Raw genomic sequence first — 22,208 nt, 5'->3', positions numbered from 1 at the left:
AACATTGAATAAATGGGACCTACTAAAACTGAGAAGCTTCTGTAAAGCAAAGGACACTGTCACCAAGACAAAAAGGCAACCTACAGACTGGGAGATGTTCTATATTTTCTATATTAGCCTCCAGATAAACAACTTGTAAAGATTTTTTTCCATCCTTAGGCTGCCTTTCCACTAATATGGTGGTGTCCTTTGTTCTACAGAATCCTTTTAGTATTGTGTTTCCATTTGTCAGTTGTTGGTTGTAGTGTCTACGCTATCAGAATCCTTTTCAGAAACTTTCATTCTATTACAATAAAGTTCATGTACAGTCTCTACTTTCTTCACTATCAGATTTAGAGCTGTCAGCAAAGCTGAAATGGGATAGCTAGCACTTCACATAAAATCATGTACTGAAATATTATTGTCTACAATTTATTAATTTTATATTTAAAATACATTATTGAAAACTGTGTTATGAAGTATAATACATGTCTCACTTTTTTATTTTTACAAATTTTACATCCCGTAATTTTAAATTTTGATATTTTATCCAACTCTAATCTTTACCTAGATCTTCCCCATTTTCCAACCTATCCAACTTCATGTTCTCTTTTTCTATTTTATAAAAACCCATTGAGTGCAGTTTATATTGGCCAACTACTCCTAAATATAGGGATTGCACTAGATTGTGAAAGCTATAGCTATACCAGGGGCTATATCACTGGCTGTATTTTAAGCTAGGGATGGGACTTCCTGCATACCTCCCCTCCCTCTCCAGATCTTGTCTAACTTGAGCTTGTTCAGGACTTGTATATGCTACCACAATCATTGTTAGTTCATGTGTGCATCTGCCCTGTTATATCTAGAAAACAGTGTTTTCTTGAACTCATTCAACTTATGGCTCTCACTATCTTTCTGACCAGCACCTTCAATGAAGATTCATGAGCTTTGAGAGGAGGAATGTAATAGAGGCACAATATTTATGGCACTGTAAAGTCTCTTATTCTCTACTCCTTGGCCAGTTGTGCACCTACTAGTTGCCATCTACTGCAAGAAGAAGCTTCCCTGATGATGGCTAACTAGTGTAGTGATCTATAGGTACAACAGTAAGTCATTCAGAATATTTTCATTGATATATCTGTTTAGTGGAATAATAGTAGTAGTTTCTACCCTAGGGCCCATGACTTACTTAGTTACAAGTTCTTGTTCTCTTGACAGTGTCAGGTAAGGATTTGATCTCATGTAGTATGTTTTAACTGTAAGAAAGAGAGAAGAAAGAAAGAAAGAAAGAAAGAAAGAAAGAAAGAAAGAAAGAAAGAAAGAAAGAAAAAAAGAAAAGAAAAGAGGTTGGTAACACCTATAACATTCATGACACTATGGCAATAGAGGTCTATTTTGCCAGGCAGATCCTTGTAGGAGCTCAAAGGGTTCATGGCTGGATGAGACTGATGATTACTTTTCTTTCCTAGTAGTATCCTAGCAGGAAGAGCAATACCTTTAAACATTATAAAAGCTATCTGATAGGATTCCAGATGAATATCAGCTATTCTCACTCTTTGAGGAATACCATACAGATTTCCATAGTGACTACATCAGTTTACACTCCTACCAGAACTGAAATATGTTGTCATTTTCTCTCCATCACTCATAATAGTCTGTTGTTACTTGTTTGTGTTCAATATTTTAAAATGTTTCCTCAGGCATTTGAGTTTCTTGCAAATTCTCTTCTTAGTTACAGGCCATGTCTGAACATTGAGTTGTCTTCCTCCTTTGATATGTTCTATATTTTCTATATTAGCCTCCAGATAAACAACTTGTAAAGATTTTTTTTCCATCCTTAGGCTGCCTTTCAACTAATATGGTGGTGTCCTTTGTTCTACAGAATCCTTTTAGTATTGTGTTTCCACTTGTCAGTTGTTGGTTGTAGTGTCTATGCTATCAGAATCCTGTTCAGAAACTCCCATTCTGCTACAATAAAGTTCATGTACCGTCTCTACTTTCTTCACTATCACATTCAGAACATACAGCCATACATTGAGATTATTAACCATTTTGGATTTGAATTTTCTGTCATCTGCCAGCACGCTTTCAAACAAATGCACTCTTAACACCTGCTCTGAAGCAAAAGCAACCTATACGCTAGGTTTACCAGGATTAAACTGAGACATTAGAGAGGGTACTTGTGTAACAGGCCTGAAGCCTTAGGTTGAGTCCCCATCACCACAAAGACTGGGAGTAGTGGCTCATTCCTATAATCCCAACACTTTGGAGGTGAACCAGGAAGATGATTAAGTCAGCGTCATTTTGGGATTACAAGTGAACTGCACCAAATTCAGTAACTTTTTTTTTTTAAAAAAAAAAGCATGTGAAAAGATAAGAAAATACAGGATATGAAGCCAGTTTGTCAAATTTGATAAATAAGTTCATCAAAAAGATGATTTTTTAAAAAAAAAAAATAGTAGTCATAGTACCAGAGCTGTTTTTGTAGTGAAATATGTTTATATCAAAGTAATAAAACTACTTGCCAAATAACTTCCAGTATGTGTGATATTCTAAATTTTACTTAAACTATATCTTTTGAAGATTTACTATTTTCAGATTTGCACATGTGTTAGCATTTTTATCTATTTTTACATAGGTAGACAAAACGTCCAATGGAGACAGAAAACCATAGCTTCTCAAAATCAATTACATTGCTGATGCATCTTAAGTAGTACCCATACCTCAAGGAAATAATGCTATTGGAAAGTTTAGCTGCATTCCTCCCAGTTTGACAATGATAAAATGAGCGGTGACAAGAACCTGGGTGATTAAACACAATTCAATAGCATAATGCATCAATAATGTATAAACCCTATTCCCAAGCTAATTTTTTCAAAGCAGGAAATTGTGTTTAGACTTTGTCAGCTGGACTATTTAAAGAATGATCTCTTGTTTTTAGGGAGCAATGTTGATTGACATGAAGATTTTTCTTCCATGTAGGAGGAGCCTTTTGTAATGGTCTCTGAAAATGTCTTGGGAAAACCGAAGAAATACCAGGGCTTCTCCATTGATGTTTTGGATGCCCTATCTAACTACCTGGGTTTTAACTATGAAATTTATGTTGCGCCCGACCACAAATACGGAAGCCCACAGGAAGATGGGACGTGGAATGGATTGGTAGGAGAACTTGTTTTTAAGGTAAGAATTCATTTATCTCATTCCCAAACTTTCAGCTATAATCATCGAAAGCTGTTTTCATATGAAAAAACAAGATGGAAAATATTTGATTGTTGTATTTAATGCAAAAGACTCACCCAGTGTTACTTAATGAACATTGTGAATAGAAAACTGGATGGCAAAATAAAATTTAAATTTAGTATCTCCTATAACAGAAAACTACAACTGTAATCTTCTTTCTATCTTTTGTCTGTATACCTGTCGCATCTATTGACTTTCTTAGAATTTTCTAATATAGGTAGTTCTTGGGATAAGGCACTCATTTGAAGGGAGTTTATAAGTACATTTTGCTTCATCTGCCCGTCTCTTCTGTATCAGTCTTTATCCTTTGCCACATTAGTTGTTAGCATTCTGTTAGAATTTCAGTTGCCAGTGGTTTGTGAATTGAGGAGGATCTTTGATGACTGTGTTATGTAACAGTCTTCCTAACCTGCTGCAGTACCCGTTTGGAACTGCTGATCACCCTTCAGTACCCTTCTACTCTTTACAGAAGTAGCATGGAAAGAGAGGCGGACTGCACAAGCTTGTAGGAAAACATGGAAGTGAGGAAGTGAACTTTTACACACACACACACACACACATGCTTCAGAGGACACACACATATATGCACGCATGCATATATAACTGTAGTGGGAAAAAGAGAAAAAGATAAAGAAAGGGTAACAGATTTTGCAAATTTTGTTTGTTCTTATAGAGAGAATTGAATATTATAAGCCAAGAGGGGAAAAAAGAGAAATTTTAACATAGAAAAGATGTGACTGTATAGTAAATGCCTTGGAGTCATGAGACGTTAGTTGGAGAAATGGTTTTGGTGAGGGAAAGTGTTGCTTTCATACTAAACCCTGATGATGAGTTGTGTCTTTGAAATCTGAGGAAAGAAGTTGAGGGGTTGAAGAAGATCACACTGCTTTGAATTTCTTGACAAAAATAAGTCATGCAGTGTGTGACAGTTATGGGAACAGGTGTTAGGTGCGCATCTGTAGGAGGCCAAGGTGGGATAGACCTTTAATCCCACAGCTCAGGAGGCAAAGGCAAGAATATCTGTGAGTTTAAGGCCAGCGTGTTCGACATGGTGAGTTCTAGATCATAAGAAGTTACACAGTGAGACTCTATCTCAAAATAAAATAAAATAAAATAAAATAAAATAAAATAAAATAAAATAAAATAATCCTGGGGATAGTGAAAGAGTAAACTAGTTTTCATGGGACTTAGGAGGTTATTGGTACTGAGGATAGAGCTGCTGTTTTCCATACTTTTCAAATCTTAAATGGAGACTCTTCTGGGATGAGTTCAGATATTAAAGTTCATCATGTCTTAAAAATACTAAGATAAACAGAAAAATATCAATCTTTTCTTTAAGTCTTCCACCTCAAAATCCTTTTATTTATTCTGATACCCTACTGGCAACCAAACAACCTTGCTTTGAAACAGATACTAGCCATGGTTACCAGTAATGAATTTACTACCAATTTTAGCTTCAGAGACTCTTTAAAGCCTCTCTAAATCACAATCACCAGAAAAACAAATCCAGGAATGTTATAAGGAAGGAAAGTAAAGCTGGTCTCATTAGCTGATGCTGATAGATTGGTGAAACCTTCCCCAGGTGCTGTGCTTAAAACTGTAATACATTCAACATAAATTTTGCAACTTGACTGACAGTTTTTGCTAATAGGTCAGATAGAGAGGTAGAAGAAAGATCAAAGAGAGTGCCTTTCATCTTATCTATCCAACCACAGCAGTAGAAAAAGACGTCCTTTGTTACCTTATCTTTGTGGAGTCACTTGACTTTTCTCTAGCTGCCATTATTTAGGTTGCACCTACAGAGATTCAATTACTTTTCTTCTTCTCATTCATCACTTCTTTATTTATATACATGCATACATACACACACATATATGCACATACACACATACATACATATATATGTACATATATGCATACCTAATCTCACTGCTTCTCTTTCTTTCCCCAAATAGTCTATTTCTGCCTTCTTGGTGTGTGTGTGTGTGTGTGTGTGTGTGTGTGTGTGTGTGTGTGTGAGAGAGAGAGAGAGAGAGAGAGAGAGAGACAGAGAGAGAGAGACAGAGAGACAGAGAGATACAGAATGGCACATATGAAAAGGTCAAAGGACAACTTTTGGAACTCAATTTACTCCTTATTATGCATGGGTCCCGGAGATTGAACTCAGGTTGTCAAGCTTGGTAGCAAACACCTTTATGCACTGAGCCTATTTACTGGAATAAATCTAAATCTAATCTCCACCTGCCTGAAATTGACTTGAGGGGGTTATCTCTGACTAAGATAGGGAAGAACATATACTAAGAAAAGTATTTTTGAATATTGAGTAAAAACTAACATTTTAGAGATGAGTAATAGAACCCAAGTAACTGTCAAAATTGAAATCTTCTTAAATTATGCCACAAAATTGAAACAACCACACTTTCTGTGATCTGGATAAAAATGGCAAAGCAATGAGATTTTAAGAAGCTTGGTCAAAGTCAAACAACTAATAGAGGAAGGTCTAGGGTCTGAGCCAGTATTTGACTCTAGAGCTGTGGATAGGCCTCCTTGGATCCATCCAAACAGAAAGTGAAATAAGTTATTTGATATACAAGTCTGGAGTTCAGACAAGGGATCTGGAATGGACACACATTTGAGGCTCATCAGCATATAGATGGAAGTTAAATTGCCCCTTTGCCTTTCTTTGCCCCATTTCTCTTCTATCTCCAATTTCCTCCACATCTTTGCTCCTTCCCACTGCTTGAAAAGGCATTCTCATCTCAAATATAACCTTTCTGTATTTTCTAAGTTAAATTAATTAGGTGTCTTTGGTTGCAAATGACAATCCAATTGAAGTGAAAAGATAATTTAATGGCTCACAAAGCTAAGCTGCCAGAGACAAGATCCAGGCATATTTCATCAGGCCTTGGAGTTGCTTTCTGTCCTGTAGCTCTGCGTTCTTGGTGTAGTCCCAGTTCTCAGACAGTCTCTCCCTTCTTGGAAGCAAGGTGACTTTCAGCAGCTCCAGGCTTAGGTTTCAGACTCTCATCTATCCCAGTATAAACACTGGTTTTCTTTTGCCAATCACTCTGATTTAGAACCTCAGCCAAAGTACACCCTGGCTCAGACCATAAACTATTGTGTCCAAGTGGAGGCAGTGTTCCCAATATCAAAGAGCACAACATGCCAGTATCCTCCACGAAGGTAGCGAGGGCTGAGTGACTCCGTGTAAAACACTTCTAGTTGGGAGTGTTATTGCCCAACTAGAAGAAGGGGGGATGGTTAAGAAGAAAAGTTAATTCTGCCCATTTTATGTGCAACGATAATTATTGAAATTATGAAGAAACTATCAGTAGTTGCACATATACAAAGAAACCAGCAGTAAATTAAAAGTTAAAGTGATAATATTAATTAAGTTATAAACAATAGGCTGCAAAATGTTTAGGAGAACTGCCGGTGTCCCTGCTTTACAGGTGTACTAAGAAACTGTGAGATCCACAATAAAATTCTAAGACCACAGCAGAAGAAAATTAACAGAATAAACTTTCACTTTCCAAGGGGGGAAAAAAACCCTGATGGACAGGATATACCCAAAAGGAAATGTATTGCAATGGAGTAGGACATTTAATAATGCAACAGTGCAGCAGGCAGATGGAACAGATTGCTTAATGCTTTTAAAAAGATAAGCTGTGATTCATATTACACCTTTAGTCAGAGTTAACTTTCTGTTGTACGTATCATTGTATAAAACATCACTTGACTTAAAGACAAGTTCAGGTCATATATGTGGCAGTTCTGGCAATTAACACACATCAAAATTCAAAACTACAAGTTGGTGGTGACTACATGGTAATTACTAGCATGTGCATAGAACTGACTCTTGCTACATGATCCTTTGCACTTTGTATTTATTAATACTTAGTGCTCACAACTGAAGGGATAATTGCTACCTCAATGTTGCAGGTAATAAAACTAAATAAAAGAGCTTTAAGTGGCCACATAACCACACTGGGAGTCCGTGTTTTAAATCCAAAAAGTCTGGTTCCAGAATCCAAGTGCTAACTTAACCTTCTCACCAGTAAATTGAAGGAAGAAGATTTATGTAGTAATGTAAATACATATATGTGGGGTCGGGAAAGGTGGGTCTTCCAGAGGACATGGATTGATTTCCAGAACACACACAAAGTGTCTCTACCCTCTGTAACTCCAGTCCTGGGTGGAGGAGTGTCTAACACTTTCCTCTTCCCTCATGAGGCATCAGGCATATACATGATAAACAAACATACATGAAAGCAAAACACGCTTTTGCATAAGATTAAATGATAATGAAAATTATAAATATATATAGATATGTATGTGTGAATTTATAGAGTGTTAAAGGGTCATTTTAAAAGATGTGGAATAGGTATGCCCACAAGACAAAAATCTGTTGCTGGGGCTGATAATTTAGGAAGAAAACTAAGAGCAGTTTGGGCAAGCTGAAACTGAACGATATCTATATAAAGAATGATAAAATGTAAGATGGGTACAAGCATTTGACTTTTAAGAAAGGAAAGAAAATGATGGTTTACAAGATATAAATATAGATGTGTGTGTGCATATATGCAGAAATATATTTAGATATAGATATAGAGATCTTATTTCCATAGTCTTTCTTCTGGAAGGCAGAAGGCTGAGACTGTGTCTACTTTCTATGCCAAGTACATCAGAGTGCCCTATATTTACCCATTCATTTGCACACATTTCTGAATGCATGTTATATTCTGGGCATGGTGATTGCCATCATAAAAGTAAATGTCAGATACTATTCTTAATTTTAGGTATTCCATAGACTACACGAAGAAAGAAAAAGTATTAATAAACAACAAAAACACAGTGTGACAAAGGCATAGGGTGCCATGGCAACATGCAGACCAGGGAGGAGCTCCTGCTTGGAAAGAGAAAGGGATTTCAAGGAACAGGAATATTTGTGCTAGGTCTTCAAAATGATCAGGAGTGTAAAAGGCAACAGCGACGATAGCTATAAAATGGATTTGTCATACTCAAAAATTCAGACTTTATTATTTGGCTAGTAAAAGTTACACAAAGCTTTTACATATAAGAAAGGTATGATCTAATTCAGAATTCTAAAAGATAGCTTAGATAGGCCTGGGATAGCACTGGAATGAAGATAAGACTTTAAAAAATAACATATTGAGAAATAATGGGATATCTATAATAAAATGACTGCAACAACTAAGCAGAAAGATTGATTTAGGGAAAATTGGTTAGAATGCTAAGATACAATTATTAGAACTTGAAAACTCAAATAAAAGGAATGAAGCATGCTTGCAAGTAGAGGAAATGTGCCAGTGGCAGCATAACAGCAAACAAGGACTCAAAATAGTAACACGCTGGGAAAGCACATGCAAGAGACAATCTTTGTCTGTATACACTGTGACGCTGTGACTCCCTTGTGCCTGAGGATCACCCCAGTGGGACTGTCTAGGAGTGGGTTGTTGATGGACATCTAGAACACAAACAGATAATGTCTAGGACTAAAAGGAGCCTATGAAAACACAATCAGAAGTGTTGGGTTAAAGGGAGATCATGCCCTGAGTTATTATTCTAGCCTTCAAGTTATTCCACTCTGAGCAAAGTGGAATTATTTCTGCTACTGGGTTAGATAAAGAGTAGAAAAAAAAAAAGAAATTTGTGTGTGAGGGATAGCTCAGAGAACAACAGCATGCCGATGTGTCCCTCTCCCCCGCATCTGCACAGGAAGAGAGGGCTTTAATGGCTCTTGGCATAGATGTGGTTGACAATCCTCAAAGCCAGGCTGATCTGCAGGGAGGCACAACAAACAACCTCCTTCTCATCACAGTTTCCGAGGAAGTCCAGTTGGTGGTGGCAGAATGCCCATAATTTCTGAGTTTTAGGAAGAATTAGCATGTGGAAGGAAGCCAGCGGTTTCTGGGTGGAAGGTGAGCACATACATCTCTACATTCTCCCTTGTCTTTTCCAGACCACACAGAATCCTTGAAAATATCTTTAGTCCCCAATATTTTGTTAGTCACCAAAACAGAATCTGTACCCATTTCTCACCTGCACATGACCGCCCAGCAATGGATGCTGATGGACCTTCTGAAGTGTGATGTAGATTTGCAAACAAAATGTTTTAGAAGAAGGAATAGGACCAGATATTTTAAAGGGAAGAATTCCACATAGATATCTTAAATCAAACCGTGACTAAGATGCTAATTCTTTCTTTTTTATTCATTCTTTCTTTCACAGTTTACTCTCCCTTCTTTCCTCCCAGCCTCTGTCTCTCCCCCACCCCCTTCTGCCTCTCTATCCACATCTACTTCTCAGGAAAGGGCAGACCACCTATTGCTATTGACGAAGCATGGCATATCAAGTTGTAGTAAGACTAAGTACCTTGCCTTGCTTTAGGGCTGGGCAAGATGAAAAAGTATGAGGAATAGGGTCCCAAAAGTCAGTAAAGGAGTCACAGACAGCTCTGTTCCCACTGTTAGGTGTTCCACAAGAAGACCAAGCTATACAACTGTCACATATACGCAAAGAGCCTATGTCAGTCTGGTGCAGGTTCCCTGGTTGTCTGTTTAGTTTCTGTGGGCCCCTACGACCCTTGGCTTGTGGGTTCTATTGGAATACTTGAGATGTCCTTGAACCCCCTGACTTCTACAGTCCTTCCTCCATCTTTTCCATAGTAACCCCCAAGCTCCACTTAATGTTTAGCTGTGCATCTCTCCACCTATTTCTTTCAGTTGCTGAATGAAGCCTCTTTGATAAGTATTGAACTAAGCACCTATATATGAGTACAGCAGAATATTGTTAAGCATCATTACATTGACATTTTCCCCTCTAATTGTGTCTGGGTCTACCCTACATTTCTGGGCCATCCAGCCTCTAGGTCCTGGTGTTCTAGGCAGTGTTAGGGGTAGGCACACTCTTATGGCATGGGTCTAAGGCTGGACCAGTCATTGGTTGGCCACTCCCACAATCTGTGTCACCTCTTATACCATAAACTGGACAGACTGTAGATCAAAGGTTGGGCTGGTGTCCCAATTCCTCTATTGGAAGACTTGCCGGGTCACAGGAGATGAGCAGTTGAGGGATTAGTTTTTAACTTAGGCTAAACAGATAATAATGGGCTAACTGAGTTTCCCAGAGTATACTAAATGGAGACCTGAAAGGAGTTCAGACAGTATATGTGGTAAGGGATTTTGCCAATCTGTATGTTAAATGTCTGACATCTGTCCTGGATACCTATAGAGCTTAAACATAATCATAGCAGACCACATACCCTGTGTGTGGAAGGAAAAGACTAAACATTTCCCTAAATATTTGTTGTTGATAAGAAGGTTTTAACGCTAATGAACACAAAGGATGAGGCAAGATCTCTGAAAGGATAAATGAGATAGAAGCAAATCCCTTAGCGGATTGTCGCAGGAACAACTTTCTGAATTTGCAGGTGATATTTAATTGGCACACATTACAAACCTCAAGGAGCAATTTAATCAGATAAAGGACTCGAATCATTAAGCACATGATGTAATAGATGGCAAGCATCGATAAGTGGTGGTAATAAGACTTGAAGCTAAAGACCACAAACTGGGTGCCTGCCAGAGGGTGTGATGCTGTCTAGGGATGGCTCTGGTTTGAAAGACAGCTTACAGGCAAGGGCAAGCAAAACCCTGGGAAACTATGTATGGAACTGAAAAGATTTGGTAGGTGAAAGGTTATAAATTAGCAGACTACTGCGTCCGTCAAAGCCAGGGTGATATAAAGACCAGAGCTCAGATGAGAAAACCCTATAACTGGGGATGTATAAATCCTGACATCTGCTGTTGGCTATTGAAATGCCATCCATTAGCTCAGCTTTCATCTGTCTCAGGCCAGGGATCCGGGAGAACTGAATGAATAAGATGACTTCAAGCACATAGAAGAATTCACTTGTGAGTGACGATAGTCAACATACATCTTAAAAGACATTCCGACTGTGAGGTTTTCTGTGTTTCAGGAAACGCAGTTGGAAGATACAGGGTTTAGTATGCTCGGCAATCTTTCCTTAGGGTATAAGCTCCATGAAAACCACAGCTGACGTGACGGTGGAAATTACAACCATGCAGAAATTTGCCTCTTGTGGAATTAGCACATTGCATTGTTGCTCAAGAATGTCACTCATGTAATAGAAACTTCATAGCTTCTTTCTTTGGATCTTAAGTATGAAGAGAAACATAAACACCTGCATGGGAAACTTTGAAATATTTCTTCCCTTTACAGCAGTCAGTGTACAGACCCCTTCTGAGGAAATTTTGTTAGGTTTTGCACGCCAATTTTCAGAATGAATATTTGGTACAGAGCCATTTCTTGAATAACAGTTGAGATGAACTCTGTCCTTCCATCATGACACTTCTGTCGTCTGTGGTTCTGAGTCTCAGGAATGTTGAGATTTAAGATTTGATCATTCAGCTAGGCAGTGGGGATGCACACCTTTGATCCCATCTCTGTGGAAGCAGAGGCAAGTGATCCCTGTGAGTTCAAGGACAAGCTGGGCTACAGAGCAGCTCTCAGGACATCCAGAACTGTTAGACAAAGAAAACAGAAAAACAACTACAACGAATTCAATAATAGTAGGCTTTTAGTGTATTTCACACCTTAAATACAAATACAAAATGACCAAGACTGCACTGTGTCAAGGTAGGAAGTGACCCATGCTGACTGCAGAGGCTCCATATGCACAGTGGTGTCATTTAAGTGGACTGCTCAAATATTTTCTACCTTACCAAATGTGGCGTGTGATGACTGGGGAGTGACCTAAATCACTTGCTTCAATTCACAGACAGCCTCTGGGAGCTCGTTCTCTTCTCACTTATGAGGAATTACATTTTCTTCCTCTGTACAGAACGCTACATACATAGAAGGAACCCAAGAAAATTGCAGTTTTTGAAGTTTTCACTGTAATTAAAACAAAAATCCACTCAATCTCATTCCTTGCCCTTGGTGTAAATTTTATTGAAATGCAGGTGTGCAATGCAATCACTTCAGGCAGAAATTGCTTTTGCACACTCTGTCTGCAAGTAGCTTTGAGATGACCCACCAGAAAACAGAACATATCTGCTAAACAAAAGAGTGATTTCTGATGATCTCTTTCTTGGAGTTACAGCAGTATCTCTTGAGGACTAAAAAATTGATGTTATTCTTTAAGATGCTTGTAACGCTATAACATAATGCCTGAAATACGGTAGTATATAAATAATGTGGAGTATTCTTCTTGCTTACCATTTAGTATGTATTTATTGAGACCCAAAATGTTACTGAAACTCTGAGGAATGTTTAGGATGCAAGACAGAGTTCTTGTTCTCCAAGAATCAAAGAGCAAGGTAGAAAATGTGGAGAAAAAGAAAGGAGGGGGAGGCTCCAGCATAAACGTCACATTTTCTTTCTGTGCATCCCATTTCTCATAAACTCAATTGGTCAAGTGGATTTCATTATCATTCACAAGTAGACCACTTGTAAATATGTTTCATCACTCAAGTCCATCACTTAAACTACAGATTTGCATCACCTAATACTCATTCAGCCTTTCCTGTGATGCGTCTAATGGCAACTTCAAACACTGCATGTTCCAAGCTGAATATACAGTTTTTTCCTCTAAGCTGGTCTGCCTCCAACACTTACCTATTACATCATTACAGTATATGACAAATTCAGTCTTCAAGTTTCTTTATTCAAGCTTTATGACTTCTTTGCTTTCTCTCCTTTCTTCCGTACCTCACACATGATGCATCAACGATCAGCATTTGACTGCAAACCGTAAATCGCTTGTCTGTACTCTGCCACTGTCAACAATCCATCATTGTTTTTTTAAAGAAGACTTCCATTGACTGATAACCCTGACAACGCCATTGCCTTTTCCTTCGATGACTATTTTAGACAGAATGGTGTCTGTAAGTGTTTCCTATTTTCTCAGTCAGAGTTTAGCCCCCCCAGAGATAAATCAAACGAAGACAAGTAATAGTAATAATTCAATGGACACAAATGCCAAATAATGAATAGAAGAATGAGTAAATATTGGGGAAATAATTACTATAAAGAGGTAATGTAGAAACTCCAATGCAATAAAGATGATGAGATTTATGAATAACCACAACATGGTCAATCCAACTCATTGTTCACCTCTGCACTCAGGCAGACAATTTGCCTCACAGAATTTCAGATTTGACCTTGAGTGTTGAATTGTTGTATGATTAGCCCATGTTGAACGGAGTCCCAGATATGTGACCTGATTATATTTGATCTTAGCATACTAAAGACAAGGTCCTAGCTGACATTTTATTATAGAAAAATCATAAGCCTGTAATTTCTTTCTAAGGGGAAAGACTTTATTCTCTTCCTGCCCAATTTTTATGAAATTTGAGTTTTTTAATCAACATATCAATTTCTACCAACTGCAAAGAGTAAGAATTCAAGAAGTTTTCTTTAGAACTATACTGTGGGCAATAATGTGAAACACATGATTATATAAATATTGTTCCGGCTTCTAAAAGTTGTTATTATCATTGAGAACAAGAAATAGATATTGTGAGATAAGCATCCTGTGGGAGGTACTGGAAGACAGAGAAAAGGAAGACTTGCTGTCAACGGAGGGAATGGGTGTATTAACCAGGTGAAAAGACATTTAAAATTGGACACATGTATTTTTCAGTATGTGAATTTAGGCTAGAAGAGAAAAACTGATATGAACACTAGTGAAAATTAAACTCTTCTGAGGTCTTTAAATGACATTGTATGTTAGAACAGGCATGAAGCTTGCTGAAGGGAGCTGGAAGCCTGGAAGTCATATTCTTGAGACTGAATGCTTCAGGTAGATTAAGAACCAAAAAAAGCAAGTAGTACTAATGTTCTTGTTACTATCATGGTTTCAGAGACAAAACATGTATTGAAAAAAAAATGATATTTAGATGTGTAGGTACGCTAACATTGCCAAATGTCTATTGATCATAATAAGCACATGGAAAGTGAAATATTCTAAAAATGCTTCAAGGAGAAAATGATTACATTAATCAGAGTACCTTCATAATCAACAGACACCTTTTGAATATTTATGTGTTATCCTTCTCCATGATGAAAGATTAAGAATAAAAACAGTGGATGCTTAAAACTCAGCCATCTTTACAAAGACCAGAGTCTGGTATTGACTTTGTTGCTCACATAGATCATATTTATGGAAGAAAAGGAAAAAGGCATACATACATATGTATATATAAAAGTAGAAGTCTGCAGGGACTTGTATTGCTTAGCTTGATCTTAAAGCAATAATTCCACGTGAAAAAAAATGCAATGAAAGACTACTGCTGTTCTTCAGTATGAGTTCTATCATTTTATTTGTGAATGACTGCCAGAGAGCCTGCCCAAAACATGCATTCCCCAGCAAGCCTCTAGACCATTTTATTCATAGAGAGACTCTTTCTCATTTTGATCCTCCTCTTTTTTTTTTTTCCTGTCTGGAATGTCAGTAAATGACGGGATCTCATGCAACAATCTTACAGTGAGAGTTCCAATCTATATGATGAAAGAAAACAGTTCACTCGCAGTTCTGCAGCAGTAAGCTACTGTCTGGGTAGAGACAGGAAGGCTAGTGGGCATTACACTGTCGTGGAGATGGCTTACCTTGGTGGGCAGCTCCTGATTCTTCTTTGTAACATTAGGTAAATGACTTAATCTGATTCACTTTTGTTACTTGCAAGATTGAGGCATTAACAGTGTAACTCTTATAGTGTTTGTGATGGTAAATTGAAATGATAATTGAAAACTGGTAGTGAGTACTATGTAAGTGTTAAATGATACTAATAGCTGCATTAACAAGATAGGACCTATTTATCCACAGCACTTCAAAATTAAGCTAATTGCCTTCCCATGTACTAACTTTAACCATATTAATTCTGTCCTTTCAATGAGTTCAAAAATGCCTTGCATATAAATGTGAGAGGAAATGTATTTTAATATTATTAAACAGGACTTAGTGTCAGAATAAAAATTACTTTAACAACACTTCCATTAGTTCAGCCTAGAGATTTATTCATTCCAGAAATATATTTGAAAATTAATGCTAAGTATGTTAAGCATTTTAATTTAAAATTAATCTGTAACAATGTGATATTAAAACATGTCTATTTGTCTTTCAAATAACTACATAAAATCCTGACTTTGAGAAAATTAATAACAGGATTCATTCCATAATTTGACCCATCTCCTTCATTATGTGCCTTTCTAAGTTCATGTAGGTAATGATTCACAGCCTATATTCTTTGGAAAGGTATAGTGGAAGTTGAAATCTGATTAACAATATTGTTACACACATATATTACTTAGCATCAATCATGTAATAAGATTATAATAAATAATTTTACATAATAAATTCAAAATGAAGTCTCCTCTTGAACTACTCCCCTGGCTACGAAATGACTAATCTGAAAGGGTCCAAGAATGAGCACAGGCCCAGTCACACATCAAGTGGCAAATATGTTTGTCCCTTCCCTCCCCTCTTCTTTCTTCATAACTCCCTCTCTCCCCAAGCTGTTGTTTCAAGCTTGTTGCTGCTGCCTTTTGTGTGCCCCCCCCTTTCCCCCAGAGCAGGGAATCAGGGTGAGAAAGTGCAGAGGCAGTGACACAGACTCCGAGAAAATTCCAATACAGCAGCTCTTTATTATAAAAAGGTTGGGGGCATTTACGGGGTTATGGAAATTAAGCTGCCACAGCAATGTTTTGGGGGGAAGCAGTAAGATTGAAACTTGTTTGGAAGAGTTCAAATTCCTTATCAGGATGAGTGGTGTCTGGGGAAGTGCATGTATTCCTTTCAGGTAATAAATGAATTTCTATAAATTTCATTTACGAAAGAGAAGAATGTTCTGTGATTTGAATCTGGCATTTTCCAAATTTTACAAGATATGTGTTCATTTTATAGAGAAATGAGTATGATTTTATTCTCAGATAAAATTACAGATATGCTGTAGATGGTAGAAATAGTTAATTATCTTCTTTTTGTACTGTTAACTATTCATAAGAGGATGTATATCTGATTACTCACTTATTTTCAGTTCAATAATGCCTGTTTCAGAGTACTTAAAAACTGTGTGAGAACCTGATTGGATAATAATATATAAAGAATATTGGTAGTTGATTGAAAAGTACACCTACATTTTTGGGTAATGAAGTGTCATGGTGGAGGCAGCTGAAGAGGTATTTGGTTGTAGTGATGGCACCTGTGAGAGATACATCCTTCCTGCTGTGACAGAAGGATGAAGGCCCTGCTTTCTAAACTCTCAAAAGCTGATATAAGGGAGGACAGATAAAGACTTTAAACATTGAAGACATGTGAAGGACATAAATGAACTAAAGTGTCAATACAAGCCTTCACGGCCAATTGAAAAGGACTTAGGAGAAACTTTTGTTTTTATGGGCTCTAATTCAAAAGTACTTGCAAATCATATTTGATCAGTAGTCTAATATCCTACCAAATAAAATTGTCTGGACTCCAGATTTATTCATGTGCATATGGATGCACATGCAGTGAGAATGCATATCCTTGTGGGTACATGAACATAAATGCTTATGCATGTATTTTCATGGAGACCAGAACTTAAGTTGTAACTTCTAGGGAGTTTTATGCCCTTATTTTATGAAACAATCCATTCACTGGCCTAGAGCTCACCAAATAGCTCAAACTGGATGGATAACAAGACCAAGGAACCTGCATGTCTCCACTTAGCAGGCAGGGACTCTAATTACACAGTTCCTTGCCTGTGTTTTGTTTGTCTGCTTTCTTTGTTTCTCATGAGTTCTGACGACTAAACTCAAGTTCTCTAGCTTCTGTTTCAAGGACTTTTATAACTGAGGTAGATCTCTAGCTCCTCCAAAGTCACTTTGAAAAACTGAATTATCAAAACATACATGTAGAACATAGGATATGTTTCTTGATGCCAAGTAAGCACTGACTACATGCCAGTTATTCATGTTCCTGTGATATTTACAGCATCACATTGAAGAACAAACTAGTTGATGACTTTTTGCTGTGACAGTTTAGATCTGATTAAGTTTGGAAGAAATGGTTTTCAAATTCTCTTAATTCTAATCTTCTAAAATTCCCAGTTGAGTTTCTTTTTAGTCATTCCCCGTGTTCTGTATGCTGCTCATCATCCAATTTTCATGACTTGAGAGAAGGTAAACTCTGGAATCTCCTTTAAAAGAAAGTGCTTTAACTATGTAACTAGTTAGGATAGTTTTGAGAATATATTTATTTATAATGTAACTTTAATGCTATTCTTAATCAAAATTTGAGTAATCATTTAATATTAAATGTTAGCCATAATAACATTTCATCATACATTAAATCTACTAAAAGAGATGCTAAGTGATGAAAGGAAAACTATAAAAACATAAATACTGGCAAGCCAAGAAACACACTTCAAATATCCGATTAATTATTCAAGACACTAGTCATTTATCATTGCTATAAAACCTTGTCAAATTTTAGTTTGTCTTTTTCTTTTGATTCTTTAAAATACTCTTCTAACTTGATGAGATATTACATGCCTGTAAGCCTAACATTTAACAGCCAACATTTGACAGAGAGAGGAAAAAGAGTTTTTTGTTTCTCTGGGATACATTGTTGGACTTTCTGAAAAAGATAAGGAGGAGGAAAAGTAAACGGTAAACTCCTGTTAACTGGGAATGTTGACAAACAAAAGGATTATAGAAAAGTCAAAGAATAGGTAGTAGGCACCAGGAGTGTGTGTATGTGTGTGTGTGTGTGTGTGTGTGTGTGTGTGTGTGTATGTATGAGCATATGTGTATTCACATTTTTTCCTGTCTGAAGTTGTAGTCTAATAGAGGAGTCACATGTTATTAAAACTCATGCAAATATGTGAAAATTATAACTTTTCTAACTAGTTACAGAAAAGGTCAGGTGTGTAGGCAACTGTTAGTGTAAATACAATTACTGGCCTAATCAAAGAGACATGGAAATCTTGCCTTACAAGGAGCCCAAATGTGGCTTCTCTTGAATCAGTTCCAGGGAGGTAGTTCAGACCATGGAATCAGCATGTGATGTGGAACTGGAAGTCAGTGCTAATTCCAATATCATATTTCCCGTGCTCTCTATATGACACCGTAGATATTATCTTCTGAGAGGCACTGGATTGTGTGGAAAGACCAAAGGTTTCATATTGATAAATATCTGAAAAACCATTGTATAAAGTAGATAAATGAGGTGACTAACTTAACACATAAAGAAAGTTAAGAATTAGTAAAGACTGAATTATTGTCACTCATCATTTCTGATTCTGTTTCTACATATTTAGAATGTTTAAAACTTTCATTCTGAATAAGTGGGGTTTTTTGAGTTTTTTCTGTACAGTGTAGCATTTGTAAATAGAAGTAAGGAACAATGGCAGTTATCCACTGGACATCTGCTGTACCACTGAATCTGAAAAGGGGAATGAGCAACTCCTCAGGAAAGTAAATCAAAATTTAGAAACAGTTAAGTAAGCTGTGTGTGTGTGTGTGTGTGTAGATGTGTCAGTTGAAATGGAAATGTCATCATAATTATTATTTGCCTTCCTGGGGAGGGTGAACATTCTCCCAAGCATAGAATACACAAGTGATGAAATTCCATGAAAATTTAGAAATTTTCTATAGATCCAATCTGTGCAAGCTATTTCCATATTTATTAACATTTTAGTCATACAAAATAATCTCATATATAAATAGATTAAAAAGCCATAGAGACTCATAGTTAATATATTTAGATGTGTTCATTATACATCAGTATTGGGCCAGCATGATGGACCAACAGGAAAAGGTGCTTGTCCCTAAGTCTAATGACTTCAGTTTGATTCATGCAGTCCTACATGGTGGAAAGTGTGAAATGATTCCAACAAGTTCTTTTTCCTTTGACCTTCACTTGCATCTGATAGTAAACACACACACACATCTATGTACACAACCTTTACTTTACCTAGAGTATGTTAAGAGCTTTATTATTTCAGAAAATTGATTTATTGAAGTTGCTTTTGATTCTGTGACATCTTACTTTTCTTCTCTTCCTCTTTTTCTCAGTGCCTAAAAGCTATAAATGAATTTCTGTCTCCTTGCATAAAACAATAAAAAAGAAAGAAGCACAGCTAGAAAATGTTCAACATATATTTTATTGGTATTTATATTCATCTGGAGAGGGCTTCCTACTGTTTTAATTGCTGCCACCGATCATTATTTTCAACAAGATGCTTATTTATTTAAGTATGAACTCTCATAACCCAGAACTTGAGTGTGAAGTCATTTGCTTATTCAGTGCTCTACTGCAGTTCTGTAATGCGTCTTAAATAAGTAGGATAGCATGTGTTGCTGTGATGGCTATCACTGAGACCCAAGGAAACACACTGAGAAGGGGAATCATGATTTCAAGAAGTATCTGTCTCCATGGTTATTAATTATTTATTGACAACCCCTAAAGAGTATATAGCAAAAGCATGGTGTAGACTTTGGATATATAATGTTACAAATCAGCCCTTACAAGTTTAGAGCCCAAAATATAATTTTTATGCATAGAAATTGAAACAAAAGATCATGTCAATTCAAGTTTTAAGGAGCCTGCCTTGATGTTAAGAAACTGTAAATGACTTGGAAACGTTTTCTTAGGAATCTTTGGATAAGTTTTGCTTTGCTAGTGTGCTAATGATGGCTTTGATAAAATGAATTAAGGAAAACAACAGACAATTTATTGAGGTGTATCTGTGTCTGAGGCATTCCTGACTGATTCTACATACACTGGGAATATGAACTAGGTAATTTGTTTGACTCCAGTGGGGCAAGATATGCAGTAATATATGCGAAATTCACATAAGCTTGTCTCTAAGGAGTCTCTAGTATTTTCAGTTTATATAAAGAGACTTAAGATGATGCCCGAGGCATCATTTTTTTCTCCCTCAAGGCGAACTGAAATACTACAAACCAAATTGTTTTCACACTATTAATGTATTCTTCTCTCCTTCAATTTCTCAGAGAGCTGACATCGGGATTTCTGCTTTAACCATTACTCCAGATAGAGAGAATGTTGTGGATTTTACAACACGTTACATGGACTACTCAGTGGGGGTCCTACTTCGAAGAGCAGAAAAAACAGTGGATATGTTTGCCTGTCTTGCACCATTTGATCTGTCTCTGTGGGCCTGCATTGCTGGCACAGTTCTTCTTGTGGGACTACTGGTCTACCTCTTGAACTGGCTTAATCCCCCACGATTGCAAATGGGATCAATGACATCTACTACACTCTACAATTCCATGTGGTTTGTGTATGGATCCTTTGTTCAGCAAGGTAAGGAGAAAGGGTGCATTTTCCTGTTATGAAGGAAGGGAAATGATGTTTCAAATACTCAGTAAAATGATTTTGTATATAGCATCAATAAAAGCTCTTACCAATCCTCACAGCAGTGCTCAGAAGATAACATTTCCCACTGTATTTTGGTGGATCTTAGGCATAACAAGCTTCCAGCAATAATGGCTGCTTGTCTTTTGATGTAAATTTAGTTTCATCAACAAAGGCATTGCTGAATGCCAGTGGTAAGATTTACTGGGTACCTCAAGGTCATTTTTTCCTCTCAAAGTCTGACTTCCTAAGAAATAGCTTTACTGGCATGAAACTACTTACAACAAGAAAAAATACTGTTCAATTATTTACATGTATAAGAGAAGTTAGGACTTGTTCTTTGTTCAAATGTATTTTCTTTCCTCCAAATATTCATTATCAGTACAGAGAAAATGCTTAATATAAACCAATAATGATTAATGGTTTATTTTAATAAATAAGCTTTAGCAATATAAGTTACCTTACAACTTTATTATTTCCAGAAGAATGTCTTTACTTTGTCAACCATACCCAGTCTACTCTCTTTTTGTACAAATCTCTGATTATCTATATGATTCCCCTGTTTCAGAACAGTATGACTTTTGCATGATCTCTTTGAGTCTACTGCTAATGTAGAAATTTGAAGAACAAGTATTGACAATCAGGCAGATTCAACACAGGTACTGAACACAAGAAAGACATGTGATAACTAACATAAAACTAAGTAGAGAGTAAGTACACAGAGCCATGGAGAATCAAGAATTTGGTGGTATTGATTAAATAGTACCAGTGAAACTTGAGTGACCATATAGTAGTTGATAGTGAAAAAAAGAAAAAGACAAAATAAATCTTTTCCGTGGTAGCTGGCGGTAGCCATTAGAATGATTCAAAGGAAAAATCAGAAGTGTAGTGGCATACATACCTTGAATATAATGAGCTGGTTTTGTTTAGTTGTGTTAATATTGCTGGATAAAATAAAATTAAAGCAAACCTTATTTTTGAAGTAAAGGCTTGTCTTTGTTCCTTAGTATCTCAAGCCGCTGCTGACAACTTAGTTCAGAGATTGATTCCACTTACATGTTGGCTGCCATGGATTATTGCAGATATTGGTTGTCAGTGGAGGCCTATAATCCTCAGCTTCTCTTTGTAAGCCTTTCAACATTTGTCTCTGCCTGGGGCATTTGGTCTTTTCTCACAACAGCTTGGTTGGTTTCCCCATAGGAAGCATAACACAAAGTAGAGAATTCTGCAGTCTCTCTTGTTGAGTTCTTCCTTCAGTTCCTATTTCTCAAACAGGATTGACATAGAATCTTTTGTGGAAATTGAATTATTAAAATAATGGTGTTTTTAAGTAGACTAAACTCTACTAAAATAAATATTTGGTAAATAAAAAATAAATCTGGCATAGCAATGGATAGGTTATTGGCAAGGCAACAGATGAGACAGTGAAAGTTGGGATAACCAGGAAAAAAAATACAAGGGTAATTAAGAGTGAAATGAAGAATTGGAGGATGAAGTTTGATCAGAAGAAAATAGAAGTCTTTTTTTTAAAATTAAGAAAGAAAAAAAAATTTCCGCCACCTCCCAGCCTCCCACTCCTCCC

At 36.8% G+C, this 22,208-nt stretch overlaps 1 protein-coding gene across 1 annotated transcript in view; it reads left to right on the top strand.

Moving 5' to 3' along the window:
• LOC101992329 (glutamate receptor ionotropic, delta-2) overlaps positions 1-22,208 on the top strand; it is a 344,620-nt gene that overhangs the window by 31,206 nt on the left and 291,206 nt on the right. The window contains exons 3-4 of the mRNA XM_013351292.2: positions 2,962-3,159; positions 20,263-20,575. Coding sequence (XP_013206746.2) covers positions 2,962-3,159; positions 20,263-20,575 — 511 coding nt within the window. The remainder of the gene's footprint in view (positions 1-2,961; positions 3,160-20,262; positions 20,576-22,208) is intronic.

This window comes from Microtus ochrogaster, linkage group LG3, assembly GCF_000317375.1.
Source record: "Microtus ochrogaster isolate Prairie Vole_2 linkage group LG3, MicOch1.0, whole genome shotgun sequence".
Taxonomy (NCBI): domain Eukaryota; kingdom Metazoa; phylum Chordata; class Mammalia; order Rodentia; family Cricetidae; genus Microtus; species Microtus ochrogaster.
Note: the sequence above shows the minus strand (reverse complement) of the source record. Positions and strands in the feature narration are given on the sequence as shown.